Source organism: Dermacentor silvarum, chromosome 2, assembly GCF_013339745.2.
Source record: "Dermacentor silvarum isolate Dsil-2018 chromosome 2, BIME_Dsil_1.4, whole genome shotgun sequence".
In the NCBI taxonomy this organism is placed as follows: domain Eukaryota; kingdom Metazoa; phylum Arthropoda; class Arachnida; order Ixodida; family Ixodidae; genus Dermacentor; species Dermacentor silvarum.
Window position 1 is genome coordinate 172,620,067 of NC_051155.1, and position 20,035 is coordinate 172,640,101.

Genomic DNA, 20,035 nt, shown 5'->3' on the forward strand with positions numbered 1-20,035 from the left:
TCGCGAAGCGGACCGTGAGTTCACGAAGCAAACATGCAACAGCTTCTGTGAAGACACGTTTCACTTTCGTGTTTACCGATTCCTATGAAAGAAGGATCAACCATAATTTTTTTTTCTTTATTACATGTTTTTTTTCTTTATTACATGGGAGCAGAATGTTCAGCAAAACAAGAAAAAGAAAGCGCTGCAGAAATTAAGGTGGCAGAAAACACGTTCAAAAGTCTGGCAAGCACGTGTACGGGTGCACGAGTGCGCTACATATCCGTTTCCGCAAAGCAGCGCAAAACCACATTTCTATCGTGTTTCGGCACCGAGCAACGTGGCGGCACAGGTGGCGTGATGTCGAAAACACAGTAAACATGCAGAGCGTCAGCGGCAGTACAAGTTACGGCAGACATAACTCAAAAAGGCAGCTAGGACGAGCGGGGAACAAACAACAGCTACAAGAGTTAATAGGTGATGATGGCGACCAAGAGCTACGTATAGCAACGACAGAAGAAGAAAGAAGCTCATGCTGCCCGACGCTACGGGCAGCATGATGCCGTCGTCATTATGCTGGTCTATTTAATATCACGCAATTGTAACCACGTTTCTCCGTTTCCCTAAATGACTATCGTGGTGTGTCTCGCCATTATACCAAACACAGCAGCATACGACGACGAAAAGCCGGCGATTAGTAGCAAATGCTTACGCATGTTTTAGTTAACTCCCAGAGGCGTTTCTGCGTGAATTGTTTTCTATCTTTATTGATTCGGGCTGTACTCGTCTCGTCATGGTGGCTTAGTGGCTATGACGTTCTGCTGCAGAGAACGAGGTCGCGGGTTCAGTTCCCCGCAGCGGCGGCCGCATTCAGGTGTGAGCGGAATGCAAATAAGGCGTTTTCTTTTTCTAAAAGGGCCAAGTCCACATTAAAGGGAACTGCGAAAAACGCAGTTGTTTGCTAACGGCAATATGGTCGAGCTTGCTTTAACAATTTTTTGTCAGTGCGCTCATGTCACCACAATACCTCAAAGCTATATTGCAGTTAAAATGTATATAGCCTACTATCGCCGTAATTCAGGAGTAAAGTTTGGATTTGGCTCTTATACATATGTAACACAGTAATTGGCTCATTTTGACTGGATAATTTTTTTTGTGCTTGCATTGGCTACCCAAAAAAAAAAGACTAAATATCAGCGCATGAGCAATATCGCAATACTTTGCGACAAACTTAACATCACTAATCTGTCTTCGTCGGTTGAGTCCTCACTTCTTCTTCTACGAATGGAACTACTACTCTTACGAATGCTTCTTCCGAATGGCCCCCAATCTCTTCATTTCCGTCGTCTTCCATTTGAAATGTACCGTCTTTGACCAAAAACACCATAGCAAGGCAACTAGAGCACGCGAAACAAACTGCATGCGGCCATGTTGGTTGTTTTGATCAGGAGGCGTTCACGCAGCACTGGTTGAATGGATCTGGCTCACTTTGGTTCAAGCAGGTGCAGCACTTGGCTCATTTTTTATGGTAACATTGGTAACAATATGTGGCGCTGGCTCGTTTTGTTGCGCGGTCATCTGTGCTTGAAGCGCGGAAACACTGTGGCGCGCAGGGTGCGCTCATGTTGTCATACGCGGCTTTATCTCGACATTTCTTTTTGCCTGCTGTTATTGCACGTTCCTTGCTATCTCCTTTCACTGACTGCCATCGAGCAAACTCGGGTAAAACTCGTACGAACGAGAAACTCGGTGCATCCTGCATAGCACCCCTGATCTCTTATATGTGGGTTAAGTGGAACCGCAAGAAATGCACAAAATGGGGCCGGTAGCTTGGAATGCGGTAGCTGCAGACGTGGTGCTGAGTAATCGAGTCACTAATTTAGAAACACATTTTCAACACGGCTTTGATTACAAAAAAAAAAAAAATTTGCTGAGCCAAGGCTCTTGCATATTTCCAACACTTCGTTATCCCTCGCAGCACGTCCCCTGAATAAAAAAGTAATGTTCCTAGAGCGAAAACTGAGCATATATGATTCCTGGTAATGAACACATTTTACTGGTAGTCTCGCACGCATGAGCCTTTCTGTTCGACTTGAAATTTCTCCGTATGTCTCGCTTAAGTACTTCAAATTTCAATCTAACAATTTAAGTGTAGCGGATGCTTAATTTATGCTTTTTTGATGGCGTTTCCGGTTTCCTTATGTGCGTGCTCCAAGAACCTCCTGCAGAGGGAAAATTTGCATGCTATTCGTCTCGGAAGGCGACGCAACTGGCAGACAATCACAGAACCTTTATGCTTTAGGTTACGGGACTCGTCGAGTTCAATGACATTGCAGCAATAAAGCCAGATTAGTGACACATCATTGGTTTGCATGTGCAACTCCAATACGAGTTGACGGTACGTTGGGTAGTATTCTGTTTCTTGGCGTTTGAAAACGCGGCAAAAAGTGAATTACAGGGAATGAGTCACAAACACTCCAACGTCATGTCCGCGAGAAGAATTTGTAGGTCGTGCGTATACATGATTGAATTCATATTCTCTCTCTCTGTGCGTGTGTGTGTGTGTGTGTGTGTTTGTGATTGTGCATGTGCGTGCGTGTGCGTGCGTGCGCTTGCGTGTGCGTGCGTGCGTGTGTGTGTGTGTGTCACAGATATCAACAACGAATGTTCAGTGTATCTGGGATCACCTTGCTTAATGCAGCCGAAATATTGGCGTCATGGGCAACGAAAAACTTTCAAGATGCCGTCGCGTCTAGCGCTAAACTTGTTTCATCATAGTTTGCTTATGGCTTAACGGATGCTCACTAGCGCCGCTCACTGGACGAGCGTTCAGTCTGTATTAATATTTTCCCGAAATTGGTACTCACAGCGTTTATAGCCACTTTCTTGTTGGTTATATATCCGGAGGTGGCTTCCCGAGTCCTCCAGCTGGCTATTGTCGGTAAACCGCAAGGAAGAAGCTTTCGCCACCCTCCAGAGGATCGCGCGCATCAACGGCAAGGATGTATCTCAAGAAAAGCTGAGCAAGTTGTTACAGGTGAGTTAATTGTACTTTAGCTCTCTGCCCATGCCTATATACGATTGCGCTTGCGTTAGGAGTTGCTACATTAAGCAACGTGACATTGTGACACATTTGGTGCATGCCTTGTCGGCGCCTTCTACCAAAAGACCAATATGATTTTTCATTGGTCTCACATAGCACTCCTATCGGTTCTATTGGTAACGTATTCGAACTCTACGGGTTTTATTTGGATTATATTGCTATCAACAGGACCCAACAGGTGCCATCGATTTGTCGTCTATAGCACCAATAGGGTTGCGTTGGTACCAATAGGGTCCAATATATAGGTGGCAGCTATTTGTGTCATGTAGGGACAATGAGTTCGCATTGGCACCAGATATTTCTCGTTAATACAGCCAATAGGCTTGTATTGGTGCCAGTAGGGTCCAGTAGGGGACGGTAATTAATTATTTAATCAACTTCTCAAATACTATATTTAAATGCAAAGAGTCAATGAGGAAATTGGAGAGCAACATGAAAAAAATCACCGCCCTAGCACTCCGTACAGATGGTTAACCAGCGAAGCTGAAACGTGCGGCCCCGGTGTTTATCACAAGGATTAATCCGGACGGTTCATTAAAGTCTTTCTCAATTAGTGGTTACGTCTTTGTGTTTCTTAATGAGGTGACGCGCACGTTCGGCTGCGACGGAGAGAACGATGTCACTGACGGTATGCCCGCAGAAGGCCGTTGTCGCTTGCGTTCGATGCCTCGAGTTTGCGCAGCGTGGTTAGCAGCATCCGCCTGCCACTGCCGCTTGCGATTCTTGTAATTTATATTGCTTCAAAATTAAATCTGTCCGTCACGTAAGACAATAAATGGTTCATACCTCCTTAAGCAATGGCTCATACTTCCGCGTAAACGCGGCCTCACCATTACGACGACAGAAGAGAAGCGAAATTCTACGCTGGAATGATGAGCGGCAACGCAGCCATCTGTGGAAGAAGACAACGATGAACGCGTGAGCAGTGGCACGAGCGCGTGACGAGCACGAAGACACGAGCGCAACCCGAGGGGCGCCAACGAGCCAGCTGCGGAAGAAGACGACGACGCTCGAGCCATTGCTGATGAGGATAGTTTCTGCGTGCATCGGATGGACGGATTTTGGTTTCGCCTAGCCATATACAGCTTGGCTGTAAAACTCCCGATACAGTTTTCTCTTGCTTAATCGTACTACATAAACGTGTCTTACAGCGAAGCTGTTTACCTCTGGCTCCCGTATGCATCCCCCGCATGCGTTCACAGGGGTGTACCCTGGCCGGCTTACGTCCCTATCACGGCGCGTGGACAGGAATGCGTGGGCAGATTCCGGAGATAGTGCAATACCGGGCCGACCCGCAGCAGAAGTGAAGCAGGCTTCAAGCACTCCGCCTGCTTCCGAAAATAAGTTTAATATCTTGGGTCCAAATAGAACCTCATAATTTCGGCGTTGTAAGAGAGCCGCTGTATACATATAAGAAAGTGCACTTAATGTAGAAAGTTGGTCTTCATACGCTTTATTTGTTTTTAATCCTGCTTGACGAATAATGAGAGGGGGAAAGAGTGTGGCGACGGCGCCTGTGCACGTGGCCTGTGCTTCTGGGGTTCTAACGTCACGCGCGTCGGAGGTGCCGCGCGGCTGCAGCAGTGGTTGCGGCAGATGCATGGGAAGCGCGGTGACCGCGGCGGCGCTTGTGTCGGCGTAGTGTGGTGCCGTATGAAAGAAAAGATGTATGATTTCATAATGCATGCAGCCCATGTGCACAGCCTAAACAGCTTCGCTAGTAATCCGTCCCCGTATGAATTTTTTATCCTGGCATGAAAGAAGCCCGGAATACACGCAAAGTGCCTCGAGCGGCCAGTCGCGTTGCAATTCTGTGTGTATTTGCGAAGGGCTTCTTTCACGCTCTAGAATAAAGTTGTCTCTCTCTCTCTCTCTCTTTCACGCTCGGAAAAAAATTTATGTAGCACGTATTGAGCAACAGAAAGCTGTATCAGGAGTTTTTCATGTTGCTATACAATTTTCTCATTGACACTTTTCACTTATAACTGTAATATTTCAGAAGTTGATTAAATAATTAAGGCTAATTTTAAAATTAGGCGGAATGCTAAAAAATAATCTGAGTATCTCCAAGCGACGGTAAACGACATTACCTTGGTTCTGTCCAGCTACGTGGCATTTGCCTATATTTAAATCTTGGTACATGATATAGTTGGGACACCCTGTATTGAACTGATACACCTATCGGAGTTAGAAATCGGATGGGCTATTGGTTCACTCATATTACTCTCTAAAGCATTTGGACAAGCAGGATCGGCAAGCAGGGTGGGCAAGCTGGGCTACTTGGTTCAAGTTCTAAAATACAGCGCAAAAAAAAAAAAAGAAATGGCTAGGACGAAAGAGGAGAAAACGGGAGGACGCTGGCCGAGTGTCGCGCACTTGGGTCCATGACGTTGTTTGGCCTTTCCTGCGCGTGTTAGTTCTAGGTGTATACACATTGATTCAGTAGAGGTACCATGCAGCAGTCATACAGGCATTGCGTAATCAAGGAGTACAGGAGGCATACGTGAACATCTTCTAAAAATTCTACAAGGATTCCACAGCTACGTTGGTTCTCCACAAGAAAAGTAAAAAGTTACCTATCAAGAAAGGGGTCAGGCAAGGAGACACAATCTCTCCAATTATAATAACTGCATGCATGCTGTTAGACTGGGAAGGTTTAGGAGTGATGATGAACGGCGAATATTTCAGCAACGTTTGGTTCGCAGAGGACATTGTCCTATTCAGCAACAATGAAGACGAATTACAACAAATGATTGAGGACCGTAACCGAGAAATTTTAAGAGTGGTGTTGAAGAATGATATGGGCAGAAGACAAAGATTATGTTCAATAGCCTGGCAAGGGAACAAGAATTCAGGATCGCCAGTCAGCCTCTACAGTCTGTAAAGGAGTACGTTTATCTAGGTCAATGACTCACAGGGGACCCTGATCATCAGAAGCAAATATACAGATGAATAAAATTCGGGTTAGAGTGCATAGCAGACATTTCCAAATCCTGACGAGGAGCTTACCGCTGTCGTTGAAAAGAAAAGTGTACAAACACTGCATTCTACCTGCGCTAACATGTGGGGCAGAAACTTGGAGGTTAATGAAAACTTGGAGGTTAACAAAGAATCTCGAGAACAAGTACCGCACAAAGAGCGATGGAACGAAACATGTTAGGCCTAACGTTGAGAGACCGGAAGAGAGCGGTGTGGATCGGAGACCAAGCGGGGATAACCGATATTCTAGTTGACATTAAGAGGAAAAAGTGGAGCTGGGCAGGCCTTGTAATTGCGTAGGATGGATAACCGGTGGACCATTAGAGTTACAGAAGGGTTACCAAGAGAAGGGAATGTGCAGTCGAGGACGGCAGAAAACTAGGTGGGGTGATGAAGTTAGGAAATTTGCAGGTGCAAGTTGGAATGAGCTAGTGCAAGACCGGGGTAATTGGAGATGGCAGGGAGAGGCCTTCGTCCTGCAGTGGATATAAATATAGGCTGATGATGATGATGACATATACTCGCTTCCGCGTAATAAAGCTTTCATTTGATAGAACACTCGTACAGCGCCATCCCGTCTTCCCTTTCGTCCACTCCCGTGGTCGCGCTGCGCATTAAAGCAGTATTATAAGACGTAGAGGTCGCAGATTCACATATTGTCACTGTTAACTAGCATTGCACCTTCTTGCCTCCTATGTATCTCTCTCTCTCTCTCTCTCTCACGTAGGCAACATCTTGCGATGCACAGACACAGATGGTTGCTGACAAGGCTCCAAGTTTCTGGCGTGGCACGATGGTCATGCTGAAGTCTCCTAACATCCGCAAGATCTCGCTGCTGATATATGCCGCCTGGTGCGTTACCAATTCAACAAGTTACGAACCAGAGATTGAATATGCGTGGCCGAGTGGCGTGCTTCAAACACTTATGATGAGTAGAGATGGGAGAGCTGGGAGAACACAAAAAGTGCGCTGGCTCGGCGAGCGATGTCGCATTTTGCAGAGTTCCCCTTAAAATTCTGTACAAGGCGAGAGTCTAGGTTTAACAGCAGTGTTTCTTTCACTTTGAATGATTAATGATTTCATTGACTATTCATTAAGACCGCTATAAAGTAGTATAATTTCAGAAATACTTGGGAATATCGGCGGTGACGCGTGAAAGGGACAAGCCCAGTCATGTTTGTTACTCAAGAATGAAATGAGATTTTATGTAATGCGGTTGCGGAATGCAAGTGTGAGTGGGTTTACACTGGAGGGGAATGCTAGGTTTCGAGTGTGAGTGCTCACATTATTTTGAGAGATTGGTGATTATAACTCCCTATTTTCTGCTTTGGTCACTCCAGCAGATAAGTTTGAAATTCAAGCCCAGAGTAGAGCTATCGTGATCGCGAAATACCTCAACCATTAAAGCTCAAATGCCTAAAACCTTTAAGGTACCATTTCGTGTTTTTAACCTCAAGTGCGAACTGGCCAGTGCACACGAGTGACATAGTTTAGCGCCTTTAAAGAGGAGGTTATCAGCTCAGGAAATATGTTTAATGAGGCATACATATATAGTTGAAGTCATAAAATTTTGTTTCTTTTGAATATATGTAAAAACACTTTCTCTCTTTTTCTACAAGCATGCCACATATAAACGCATCCTATCAGTGTCTCGCCAAAAGTCTATATTTCACGCCAATATGTCACAATGATTACAACAGCATCAAATTCATATTACAAAAAAAAAAAGGTAACACACATCGATTTTTTTTCCTGTTAGGGAAGTAACGTTTGTCTCACTAATGAAAATCTGGTTGTGGACCGCGTATGCCGGACCACTGAAGAAACTAAACCCATTAATGAACTGTGTGCTCGGCCCCCGCTTTCTCTGCCGCACCCAGGTTCATGATCAGCATCTGCTACAACGGGACCGGTGTGCAGATAGGAGCACTGAGCCTGGACGTTTACACGGCCTATTCGGTTGCCTTAGCATTCGAGCTTCCCGTGAACTTCTTCTGCGTCTTTTCACTGGACGTACTGGGACGACGCTGGCCCAATAGCATATTTATGCTGGCTGGTGGAATCATCTGCTTTCTTATGTGGGCAATTAGAAGAGGTGAGTGAGGGTGCTTGTTGGCAAAGTTCTTTCTTTCTTTGCGTCAACAAAACCTAATAATCTTCGAGGCTCTTTTGAGCGCATGAAAATTGTGCCGAACAGATAGAAGAAATATTTGGCGATAAATATATTAATTAATTATATCAAAGTAGCACCTATAGTTCATCGACATAGCCGTTCTCGACCTGATAAAAAAAAGTGGTAGCGTTGTATTCCCACGTTAAGTATCATCATCATCATCACCATCAGCCTATCTTTATGTCCACTGCAGGACGAAGGTCTCTCCCTGTGATCACCAATTACCGCTGTCTTGCGCTAGCTAATATTCCAACTTGCGCCTGCAAATTTCCTAACTTGATCACCCCACCTAGTTTTCTGCCGTACTCGACTGCACTTCCCTTCTCTTGGTACCCTGTCTGTAACTCTAATGGTCCACCGGTTATCCACCCTACGCATTACATGGCCTGCCCAGCTTCATTTTTTTTCTGTTAATGTCATTTAGAATATCGGCTATCCCCGCTTGCTCTCTGATCCACACCGTTCTCTTCCTGTCTCTTAACGTTAGGGCTAGCATGTTTCGTTCCATCACTCTTTGTGCGGTACTTGTTGTCGAGCTTCTTCGTTAACCTTCAAGTTTCTGCCCCGCATGTTAGCGCAGGTAGAATGCAGTGATTGTATACTTTTCTTTTCAACGACAGTGGTAAGCTCCTCGTCAGGATTTGGAAATGCCTGCTATGCACTCCAACCCAATTTTATTCATCTGTATATTTCCTTCTCATGATCAGGGTCCCCTGTGAGTAATTGACCTAGATAAATGTACCCCTGCTGGAATCAGCTACTGCAAGACAGGGGTAATTGGAGATCGCAGGGAGAGGCCTTCGTCCTGCAGTGGACATACATATAGGCTGATGGTGATGATGATGAAACGTATTCCTTCACAGACTCTAGAGGCTGACTGGCGATCCTGAATTCTTGTTCGCTTGCAAGAGTTAAGTATCAGAGGTTGACAAACAAGCCAATGGACCCGTTTTAATTTAATAGAATTTCATAATTCAAAATGTTCGTGGATGTCCTGGCATTTCCCGCAACGTAGAACTGTTAAGAAGCCGTCCCTTTTGCCTCCGCGCAACCTCTTCATCTTCATTTTGGTTTGTTTGGTTTAGTGGCAGTACTGATGGCATACATACCTATCAAAGGGGATTGGCCAAAACTTGGAGGGAGTAAGAATAAGTTTAGTTCAAACTAGAAAGCAACACGGAATAGCATCAAATGAACGGAAAATAACAGTGGGTTAAGAGTTTAGCATTCAAAACGCCTTGAAACGAATAGAAATTTTTCAATGGTAAAACAAGCATGCCTATGTCATTGTCCAAGGCAGGAGTTCTGACTCGTTCTAACAGTTTGACTGGTTTGTTTTACTTACTGGCTTTGCCCGTTACCTCTCGCTCGCAGAGTCGGAAACTTGGACTCTCATCATGGTGGCCTTGCTGACAATGTGCTTCTCCGGCGGCTATAACATCACGTACCAAGTAGCATCTGAGGTGTTCCCCACCATGATCCGGGGCCGCGCCGTCCTGCTTCAGAGAATGTTGGGAGATGTGGGCAGCCAGCTTGGAGCCCAGGTCGCCTCACTGGTATGCGAACTGTTAGAAATTCTTGTGATATAGCCATTTTCACTATACTGAGCATACTTCTTCATGAACCTACTATTTAAGCCAAGTTGCGCGCAGTGATGGCTGTTGAACTGACATTTGTTCCAAGTTCCCGGGCGCAATTCGTCCTTTTTTAAATGCGAAGTATTTCTTGGCGAACGTTTGCTACTTTGACAGTATCTATCTATCTATCTATCTATCTATCTATCTATCTATCTATCTATCTATCTATCTATCTATCTATCTATCTATCTATCTATCTATCTATCTATCTATCTATCTATCTATCTATCTATCTATCTATCTATCTATCTATCTATCTATCTATCTATCTATCTATCTATCTATCTATCTATCTATCTATCTATCTATCTATCTATCTATCTATCTAGCCGCCTACGTCTTAGTGCTCTCATGGTCGTTTCGTTAACTTGGTATGTACCAAAATTGGCATACTATGACAGGAGTTTATGACGAACATAAATGATATGTCATTTCTTGAATGTCATTACATGCGTATAATGTAGGTCATGAAACAGCCGCCTACGTCCTGATGCTCTCATGGCCGTTTCGTTAACTTGATAGGTACCAAAATTGGCATAGTGTGACAGGAGTGCATGACGAACATAAGTGATAGGCCATGACATAAATGTCAGGACATGCGTGTCATGTACATCATGACAATGACGCAGCGAAAAAGATTAAGATTCAAAATCCACTAAATGGGTTCGGACATGGGTGCTAAGTGAAGGAAACACTAAAGAATGTTGGTAGAAATCCTAGTCATGAGCATGACTCAGCAAACATGACAATGACGAAGCGAAAAAAGATTAACACTCGACAACCACTGGAATGAGTTCGGACGTGGGCACTAAGTGAAGGAAATACTAAAAGATGATGGTAGAAGTTATAGTCATGAGCCATGACATAGCAAAAATGACATTGATTCAGCGAAAAAGATTAACACTCTAAAACCACTGGAATGGGTTCGGACGTGGGCACAAAGTGAAGGAAACACTAAAGGATTGTGGTAGAAGTAATAGTTATGATCATGACTCTGCAAAAACGAGAATGACTCAGCGAAAAATAGATTAACACTCAAAAACGAATGGAATGGTTTCGGATGTGGTACTAAGTGAAGGAAAAGGCTAAAGGTTGATGGTCGAAGTAATAGTCATGACCCTGACTTGGGCTTTCCCCTTAAATTCACTTAGGCGTAACTAAAGTGACTACTGAGGACACATGACATGAATGTCATGACATGCGTGTCATGTAGGTCATGAAACAGCTGCCTACGTCCTGGTGCTCTCATGGTCGTTTCGTTAACTTGGTAGCTCCCCGCACACTGCTTCGCATAACATCGATTCTCACAGGGCGTGGGATCTGCCGGCTTTTTTTTTTCTGCCAGCACATTTCTTTTCATTGTTGTCGTGAAGTGCTAAACGGCCTTTCTTAAAGCACTCACAGTGATTGCATACCTACTACTTACGCATGCGCGAACACTGACGGAAATGATCATGAATGCACCTGAGCGAGACTGGCTGCCGCTTCAAGGATTAGCAAGACAGGCGGAGAAGAACCTGCACTTTCGCCCAGTCGCGTTTTTTCAGCGTCGAAGTAGCCCGCCGACGGCATAATTACTGAAGCGGTTCATGCTGGCGCCTTAACATTCATATGATTGGGAGCAATTCTCGTCGCTTGCATTAATAATATGATTTCAAAGTTAGTACTGTTACAAATTGCGTAGCACTCGTTTGACAATTTTTTCAGCATTCCTGTGTATGCGGCGACGACTCATTGGTCATGGCACTCTGCCGCTACGTACGAGGTTACGGGTTCAGTCCTCGATACCTGCCACCACGCTCCGATTTGGGTGCAATGCAAAAAGCCTTGCTTAAAGGGATTCAATTCACTATTAGAGAAACCAAGGGGTCAGTATTATTCGTGCTCATTGATTATAATATAAAACGATCGATCGATAATGAGTCGGTAGGTCGGTCGGTTGGTCTGTCTGTCTGGTTCGTCTGTCTGTCGGTGAATGAATGAATGAATCAATCAATTGATCAGTCAATCAGTCAATCAACCAATGAATTAATCAATCAATCAATAAAATCACCGTTTACCTTTGACAAGAGTAAGCGAGAATGCGGTACGCTCCGCGTCCTATCGATGTCCTTCTAGGCAGTGCTGGACGAGTACTCCCCCTTCCTGGTGACGGGAAGTTTGGCCCTGGTGGCGAGCGTGCTCTTGTTCCTGCTGCCGGAGACCGCCGGCACAATCCTTCCGCACACCATCGAGGACGGTGAGAGCTTCGGAAAGGGACAGGGCCTCTGCTTCTTCCCGCTCTTTGCCAGCGAATCACAGGCGCCGGAAAAGAAGAAGCCGTACTTGAGTGAATGGTGGGTGAATACTCGACACATTGGCGCTGCTGCCAGGCATCCAGGAATGCAAATTTTCTGTGCAGTAGTACAAGCTATATACATTCTTTTCACTGGCCTGGGAGACAAAAAAAATTCCCGTGCAGTGCTCTAGGCCACTTGTGTTGTCTTGTGCCAGGCCGTAAATTGGGCGTCAACTCTTTTCTCATTGTTACTATGCACGCATCTTACATGAAAGATGCCCAACTCTCAGTCTGGTTCTTTTTTTTTTAATGCGAAGCATTTCTTGGCGAACATTTGCTACTTTGACACTATCTATCTATCTATCTATCTATCTATCTATCTATCTATCTATCTATCTATCTATCTATCTATCTATCTATCTATCTATCTATCTATCTATCTATCTATCTATCTATCTATCTATCTATCTATCTATCATCTATCTATCTATCTATCTATCTATCTATCTATCTATCTATCTATCTATCTATCTATCTATCTATCTATCTATCTATCTATCTATCTATCTATCTATCTATCTAGCCGCCTACGTCTTTGGGCTCTCATGGGCGTTTCGTAAACTTGGTATGTACCAAAATTGGCATAGTATGACAGGGGTGTATGACGAACATAACTGATAGGTCATGACATAAATTTCATGGCATGCGTGTCATGTAGGTCATGGCAATGACACAGCGAAGAAGATTAACACTCAAAAGCCACTGAAATGGGTTCGGACATGGGTACTAAGTGAAGGAAACACTAAAGGATGCTGGCAGAAGTCATAGTCATGAGCATGACTGAGCAAAAATGACAATGAGTCAGCGAAAAAAGATTAGCCCTCAAAAACCAATGGAATGGGTTCGGATGTCGTACTAAGTGAAGGAAAAGGCTAAAGGTTGATGGCCGAAGTCATAGTCATGAGCATGACTAAGCCTTTCGCTTTAAGGTCTCTTCGGTGTATCTAAGGGGACTCCTGAGGACTCATGACATGAAGGTCATGACATGCGTGCCATGTAGGTCATAAAAGAGCCGCCTACGACTTGGTGGTCACATGGTCGTTTCGTTAACTTGGTAGGCTCCCCGCACACTTCGTGGCATAACATCGATTCCACAAGGCGTGGGATCTGCCGGCTTTTTGTTTTGTTTTGTTAGGACGCATAGACAACTGCAAGGATTTAAGTATTCAGCATGGTCCAGCTGAATATAGAGGAGTGGCGGCCGCTAAAGCAAACTTTTGTCACTAACACATCCCTTGATGTTTTCTTGCAGGACTGGCATCCTCTCATTCCACAAGAAACTGCCGGTCACCCAAGAGCCTGCCGTCAACAAAGCATTTGAAAGAGACTTAGTTATACCAACAATATACAATTCAATTAGGTGATAACTCTATAATGTGCGTACGTATATGCCTTGCGCGGCGTCTTGCGGCTGACGCTTTCGCAGTTTCTTACTTTGAGCTAGTTCCCAGGTGCAGCCAAATCTACGGGAAACGAGATGTCCTTGTGTTGCTGCACCGATGCAATGGGTTCTGCCTTTAACCAAGCATGATAACATGATCTCATTGCAAAGCACATCCGCTACGTTTGCGCAAAAGTATACAGTGTCAACAAGCACTTCGCTTGTCTTGGGCAGCATGTTTCAGTCATCATAATTCGTTGCACTGAACGGTGAAGAGAGGAAGAGGAGTATCTTGACCACCAGCTAGACTTTCAGCTTTCACGATGCATCGACACGCTTTTGCATTGTTTCCACTTCGGAACTGCTTACACAAAGCACTTCGAATTAAGCGTGTCACTTCTCCAACCTGTTCGTGCGGCCACGAGGACGAGGATGTATAACACCTACTGCTCGACTGCCTGAGGCATATTACTTATAAACGGCTCCTAGAACAAGAACTTCGTTCGTTTGATTCCCATCGAACATTTAATGCGTTCGCATTCTTATGGTACTTCACGCACTTTCCGGGGTAAACTATCTATCTACCTATGCATGTATGTATGTATGTATGTATGTATGTATGTATGTATGTATGTATGTATGTATGTATGTATGTATGTATGTATGTATGTATGTATGTATGTATGTATGTATGCATGCATGTATGTATGTAACCACTTTCCCACTTGCCTGGGTCACATATGTGCCACTCTTCAACGAGTTCTTTCACACCGACATGGGTGGTCACTGTAGAGGCGGGAGAGGGTAGGCACCACTGTTCGAAGAAACTCTTTGACAAATACCTCGAACGTTGGGTATGTGCCACTGGGTCTGTGGCGGCCTTCAATGAACCTCTTTGACACCAACTTGGGTTAACTATATAGGTATGTTCTGCTAAGAATGTGCCACCCTATACAATGACCAAAAAAAATGTCCTTAAATTTCTCCGATGCTGAGCGGAATCGAACCCATGCCACAAGGGTTCCTCACGAACAGCATCCTGAAGCTCTACCAGGCTGTGCCACAAATGCACTGGGTATGTGCCGCTTTTCTACGAACGTCTATCACACCAACGCTTTGCCGAGCTGCGCCATGAATGCACTGGGTATGTGATGCTCTGCAATGAACCTCTCGCCAAATTGGGTCACTGAGTAGGTGCCTCTGGGTGTCGGCAAGCAGGCACAGGCACTCCATGGTTATCGTCACGGAGACCACGCGTGGGCTTCACGGCAGCGCCACTGGATGGCAGAGCGTGTCCAGAAAGAAGCGCGAGAGAAGAACCCAGTTGACGAATAACGCGTTTCTCAGCGCTCGCACGCACTGGCGCGCCGTGCATTTCGGAGGTCACGCGCAGGCTTCGTGGTGGCACCGCTAGACGGCGGTTTTGCTTCGATCTTCCACGATTGTGGTGATGCCAACTACGACAGTTAACTGCTACTTCTACAAAGAAATAAGACACTAGGTTTTATTTAGGCGCCCCACCGGAGGCCACCGTATGAGTTACCCGTTTTATTTCTGTGTTGTTCTTTAAATAAAGGTGTTCTATTCACTGTCGTTTTCCTGTATGATCAACGTTGTCTATAAAGCAGGACTTCCTTGCGAACTCTCATATCTCCTTTGGTTTTCTCTAGTGCTCCGCTGTCCGGTAATTCTATACATTGTTACGACGGGGGCTAGTTGGTGAAACATCGTGGCTAGGCGCGCTGCTTAAGGCGTAACCTTCTCTGTCTTCTGGTCGCACCTAATCTGTACTTCCTTACGCCCGAAGCAGCGCGCCAAGCCATAATGTCCGATAATGCACTAAAATGTATGTAGGTCAAGAAATAGAAACTTGCTCCTTCACTCACACATTAAACTGCTTGTTCATTGTAATGGTAAAAAATAGTTTGAATAAACCAAAGTGTGAGCGACCAAACTCGAACAAATTGTAAGCAATTGGTCGCTTTTATAGGGCCTCATAAATAATCGTATACAGGAAGAGACCACGTACGGAGGTTAATCAAGCCGTCGCATGAACCAACTCCGCCCACAAGCGACCATATTTTTAGGCGAACGAGGACAAAGAAGTACTACGCCGCAGACACCATAATATCCGACCATCGTGGCAGTGAAATTTTTATGCAGCTTAGGAAACAGCTGCTGCGTGTAGGTGTTCTTTTTTTTTTTTTTTTTTTTGCAGCTACACCTACGCATATGCCCGACATTTGGGATGATACAAAGAGAGTCGTACGGCAGCTGAGTTTCCTTTCGGCCCTCTAACTAGTAACAGCTCGTTTTACACAAAATCATTGAAAGTGACTACGAATGGTATTTTCCTACAACTGAGAACAGCAACCTCTGTATTACAGAACAGAACAGAGAAGCAGGTTACGGCCACATGAATCTCAGAAACCGCACCCACAACGTTGAGCATCGCGAGAGACAATGTACAGGATCCAGACAGAAGTAGCTGTCGACTCGATTCCCGCCAACCTCTTAGCTTGCGTGCCGGCAGGGACACCTCAAGCGACCCTTTCGCGAGTGATCAGCGTTCATCAAGACTGTCTACCGTCAACGTATACATCGGAGCCGAAACCTTCATATCTCCTGGGTTGCCCTACGACTTCATCAAGTGAACATATTTGTTCCCTGAATTACCAACGAGGCCAATCATTCGTTCCTGGCTCTGAAGTAGCCGGCGCTGCTATTAATGCACCACACATACTGAGACCACATGCACATTGTTACGTAGAGATTGAGACGTATGCAAAATGTATTTACAGTATACTTACAGCAATCAAGCGCGGAACAAGATGGCTGAAAGCGCGTGCAGGGCCATGACGGCGTCTACATTGACACTCTTCCCGATGTCTCAGGATACAGGCACATAATACCTTAACAACATTTGCATAAACGCTTCACCTACCAACTCAGCAGCAGATCTCGTGGTTGCAGAGAAACAGGTAGGTAGGTAGGTAGGTAGGTAGGTAGGTAGGTAGGTAGGTAGGTAGGTAGGTAGGTAGGTAGGTAGGTAGGTAGGTAGGTAGGTAGGTAGGTAGGTAGGTAGGTAGGTAGGTAGGTAGGTAGGTAGGTAGGTAGGTAGGTAGGTAGGTAGGTAGGTAGGTAGGTAGGTAGGTAGGTAGGAAACTTTATTGACGTCCTGAAGTATTCACCTCTCGTTTTCATGGAGGGAGGACAGCGGGCCGCTCCCACGTCAGGACGGGAAGGCCAAGCCTCACCGCCACATCGTGGGCCTTCTGGACTGCCTTGAGTTGATAGAACCAGTCATGACTCTTGATCAGTAAATAAAATGTGTCTTGCGAGATCCCTTGATCCGTGTGGTGCTGTAAAAAGGGGCACTCCCAGAGCGTATGGTTAAAATCGCTGCATCCGCTGCAGTCGGGACACGAAGGGGAGACCTCCGCGAAACGACTATAGATCGAGAGGCTGGGATACGAGTGCGTTTGTAATAACCTAAGCGTAACCGATTGATGCCGTGGATAGATTTCCGTGGGGTGACGGAAATGCCCTGCGAGCAAGTTGATAATATTTTGTGACTTCGTTAAAGGTGGAGAGTATGTCCCTAAAGCGGGGGGGGGGGGGGGGGGAGGGGGTTTCCGTCTCGCCACGATCGAACCAGACCCGTCGCGGGCCCCTCCAGGTGCACCGGCCCCAGATAGCCCGGCGTGGCAAGCGAGACCTCGCGCCTGAGCATGGGCCAATTCGTTGGCGTTGACAAGCTACTTTTGACCCTACATGGGCCGGGAACCAGGTGATGGTGTGATGAACAAGTACTTTTCCTTCGAGTATCTTGGCGACTTCCTTACTGCCGGCCCCAGATGCGAATGCTCTGGCTGACAAGCCGGTAAAAATAAATTCAGGAGTTTACACATATCTACGACGGCATGACTCCGTGATGCTTTTAACCACGTTACCGAAGAACCGGCACAGAAATGAGTCGTGTTTTGTGACTAAGCAGCCCTTCAAAGCCTTTAGTCTGCTTTGCGCAACAGAACGTACGTGCCGATGGTATACGACATTAGGACAATAAACCATTACTTTCTGGGAAAACGGTACGGCATCATCTCTTAGTCTTCCGGGCCACTGTGGCATTGTCAGCCACGACTTTGCTGACAAGGCTACGCTGTATGTCAACCGAAAACACCAAGTTGCTTGCAATTACTTTAACGAGTACGAACGCTGCAACTTTGTGTGCTGGCCCGCGCTAACACGCGAGTGTTCTGGAGTTCTGCGAGTGTCTCCAATTGACGGCTACGTAACCTGGGCCCTTCGCTTAGATTACATCTAGCCTTTCCCGCTAAGAAGCAACATTGCTGTACCGCTTATGGCTGGATGCGGAGTTTACGAACACTTGCTCCTACTGCATTGGAATGGACCATAGCCCGACGCGTGATTTCTTCAGGTGTGAAATAACCATTGAGCACCTGTTCTGTACCTGTGCTTGGTACGACATCCTACGCCTCTCTCTCAGGACAACATTAAATCAGCTGGTGTGGAGAGCATTCGCAGAGTAAAATATGCTCAGACCCCGGCCACAACTGTTGCTGGTGAAAAAAAAAAGCTATTCGCACACTAGTGCATGTCATGAAGTACCCGCTTGACGCCTATATATACAGCTATGTTGCAGAGTTACCACTCCGGAATTGGAATGACTCCACAATCATTTCACATTTTGCGACCACGATATGGAATTGGGAATGGAATGGCGACACCGCTTGGAGGAATGGAATGGGAAGGGAATTAAGCGCCTTTTGCACGGAATGGATGTGGGAATGGAATTATGTACTTTTCCGAAAATAGTGCGCTTTTTCCTCTACGCGCTGCTTTTTGTCAAAATATACCGAAGAAACAACCAGCCCACGTTCAAAGATTAGTAAGTCAGAGCCTCGAATTTAACAATAATGTAGTATTTTTAAAATGGGTTGGCTGATTACAAGCACGGTACATTTATAAGCAACGCGCCTACTACAATTCGGACCTTATAGACTGAGTAGCTCCGTTGGTCTCCGTCGAGTGGAACTACGGTGGTGGCATACCCCCCCCCCCCTCCCTTTACGCCTTGTGACTTTTGTTTAACTCGGTGGCGCCTTCGTACAGGCCGCCTGCTGTCAGCCCACCCTTCAGTTCTTTGTTTTAGTTGCGCTAGCAATTATATGGACACTTCAAGCACATCTCTGCCGTCAGCGTCGCCGTGAGGTTCCGTATAAAGTCCAATGGTGATAAAGTTGTCACCGCGTGCCATACGCTGTGTGTGTGAGTGAAAGCGTACAAGGGTGAGCCGGCAATCGCAGCTCAATGTAGCGCACGCGAGGGAGGAAGGCAGGCCGAAAACCCGCGTTCTTCTTTCGCGCGCGAGACACGGGGGCAAGGCTACGGAGAGGGAGAGGGAGGGGGTGGGTTCTGCTTGGTCGGTTGTGCTCACAGCGCGGCTGCGCGAGGTGCCGTATCTTGAAAGCAATCTGCGATGTGAGCGAAGTGCGCGCCCGCGCGAGCCTCACCTTCGAAGCGATCTGCGATGGGGAGAAGGAAAGTGCATGTGCCGACTGCCGGTAACTTCGTATGCGCTGTGCTTTCGACGTTAACTTCGCGTTGAAGCGAGACGAGAGACAGCGCGAAGGTCAATTTGCCCGCTGCTGCTGGCGCTGCTGCTGCTTTCTCACTTCGGCGTTTTCACAGCGAGTTTCCGCGGTCATCGAGCGAGATGTGTTCATGTTTACCTGTGCGTGTGTGACAACGTGCTTGTCTATTTAGTTAGTAAGCGAATGTTTACAACTTTATACGGCCCATTAAACTACTATCCTTGCTTTGTTTAGCTCTCCACTAATTTGCTATCGCAATCGATGCTTCGCCTTTCGGGCGAAACTGCCAGTTTTTTCATGGTGCCATAATAAACTGAATAATAAATAAATAAACTGACCTTCGTGCTGTCTCTCGTCTCCAACGCGAACTAAGCGTCGGAAAGCACAGCGCATACGAAGCTACTGGCACTCGGCGTATGCCTTTTGTCCTCATCGCAGATCGCTTTCAAGATGAGGCCCGCGCGGGCGCGCCCTTCCCCTACATCACTGATCGCTTTCAAGATACGGCACCCACGCAGCAAAAATGACAATGACTCAGCGAAAAAAGTTTAACATTCAGAAGCCACTGAAATGGGTTCTGACATGATAACTAAGTGAAGGAAAATGAAGGTTGATGGTTGAAGTCATAGTCGTGAGCATGACTATAGCTCTTCACCTTAAGGTCTCTTAGGTGTTGCTAAAGGGCATCCTGAGGACTCATGACATGAATGTCATGACATGCGTGCCATGTAAGTCATGAAAGAGCCGCCTATGTCTTGGTGCTCTCATGGTCGTTTCGTTAACTTGGTAGGCTCCCCGTACACTGCTTCGCATAACCTCGATTCCCA

The 20,035-nt window shown here is 46.0% G+C and overlaps 1 protein-coding gene and 1 non-coding gene across 3 annotated transcripts in view; one reads left to right on the forward strand and one right to left on the reverse strand.

Moving 5' to 3' along the window:
- The window catches only part of LOC119442128 (solute carrier family 22 member 7), a 36,789-nt gene extending 23,185 nt beyond the window's left edge, over positions 1-13,604 (forward strand). For both annotated transcript variants that reach the window (XM_037706881.2, XM_037706880.2), the window contains 6 exons: positions 2,887-3,016; positions 6,789-6,913; positions 7,942-8,156; positions 9,609-9,790; positions 11,990-12,207; positions 13,462-13,604. In XM_037706881.2, coding sequence (XP_037562809.1) covers positions 2,887-3,016; positions 6,789-6,913; positions 7,942-8,156; positions 9,609-9,790; positions 11,990-12,207; positions 13,462-13,573 — 982 coding nt within the window. In that variant the 3' untranslated portion in view covers positions 13,574-13,604. The remainder of the gene's footprint in view (positions 1-2,886; positions 3,017-6,788; positions 6,914-7,941; positions 8,157-9,608; positions 9,791-11,989; positions 12,208-13,461) is intronic.
- On the reverse strand, positions 4,332-4,523 carry LOC119443229 (U2 spliceosomal RNA). The gene has a single exon (XR_005190204.1). It is a non-coding gene; the product is annotated as a U2 spliceosomal RNA (small nuclear RNA).
- Positions 13,605-20,035: the final 6,431 nt, after the last annotated feature.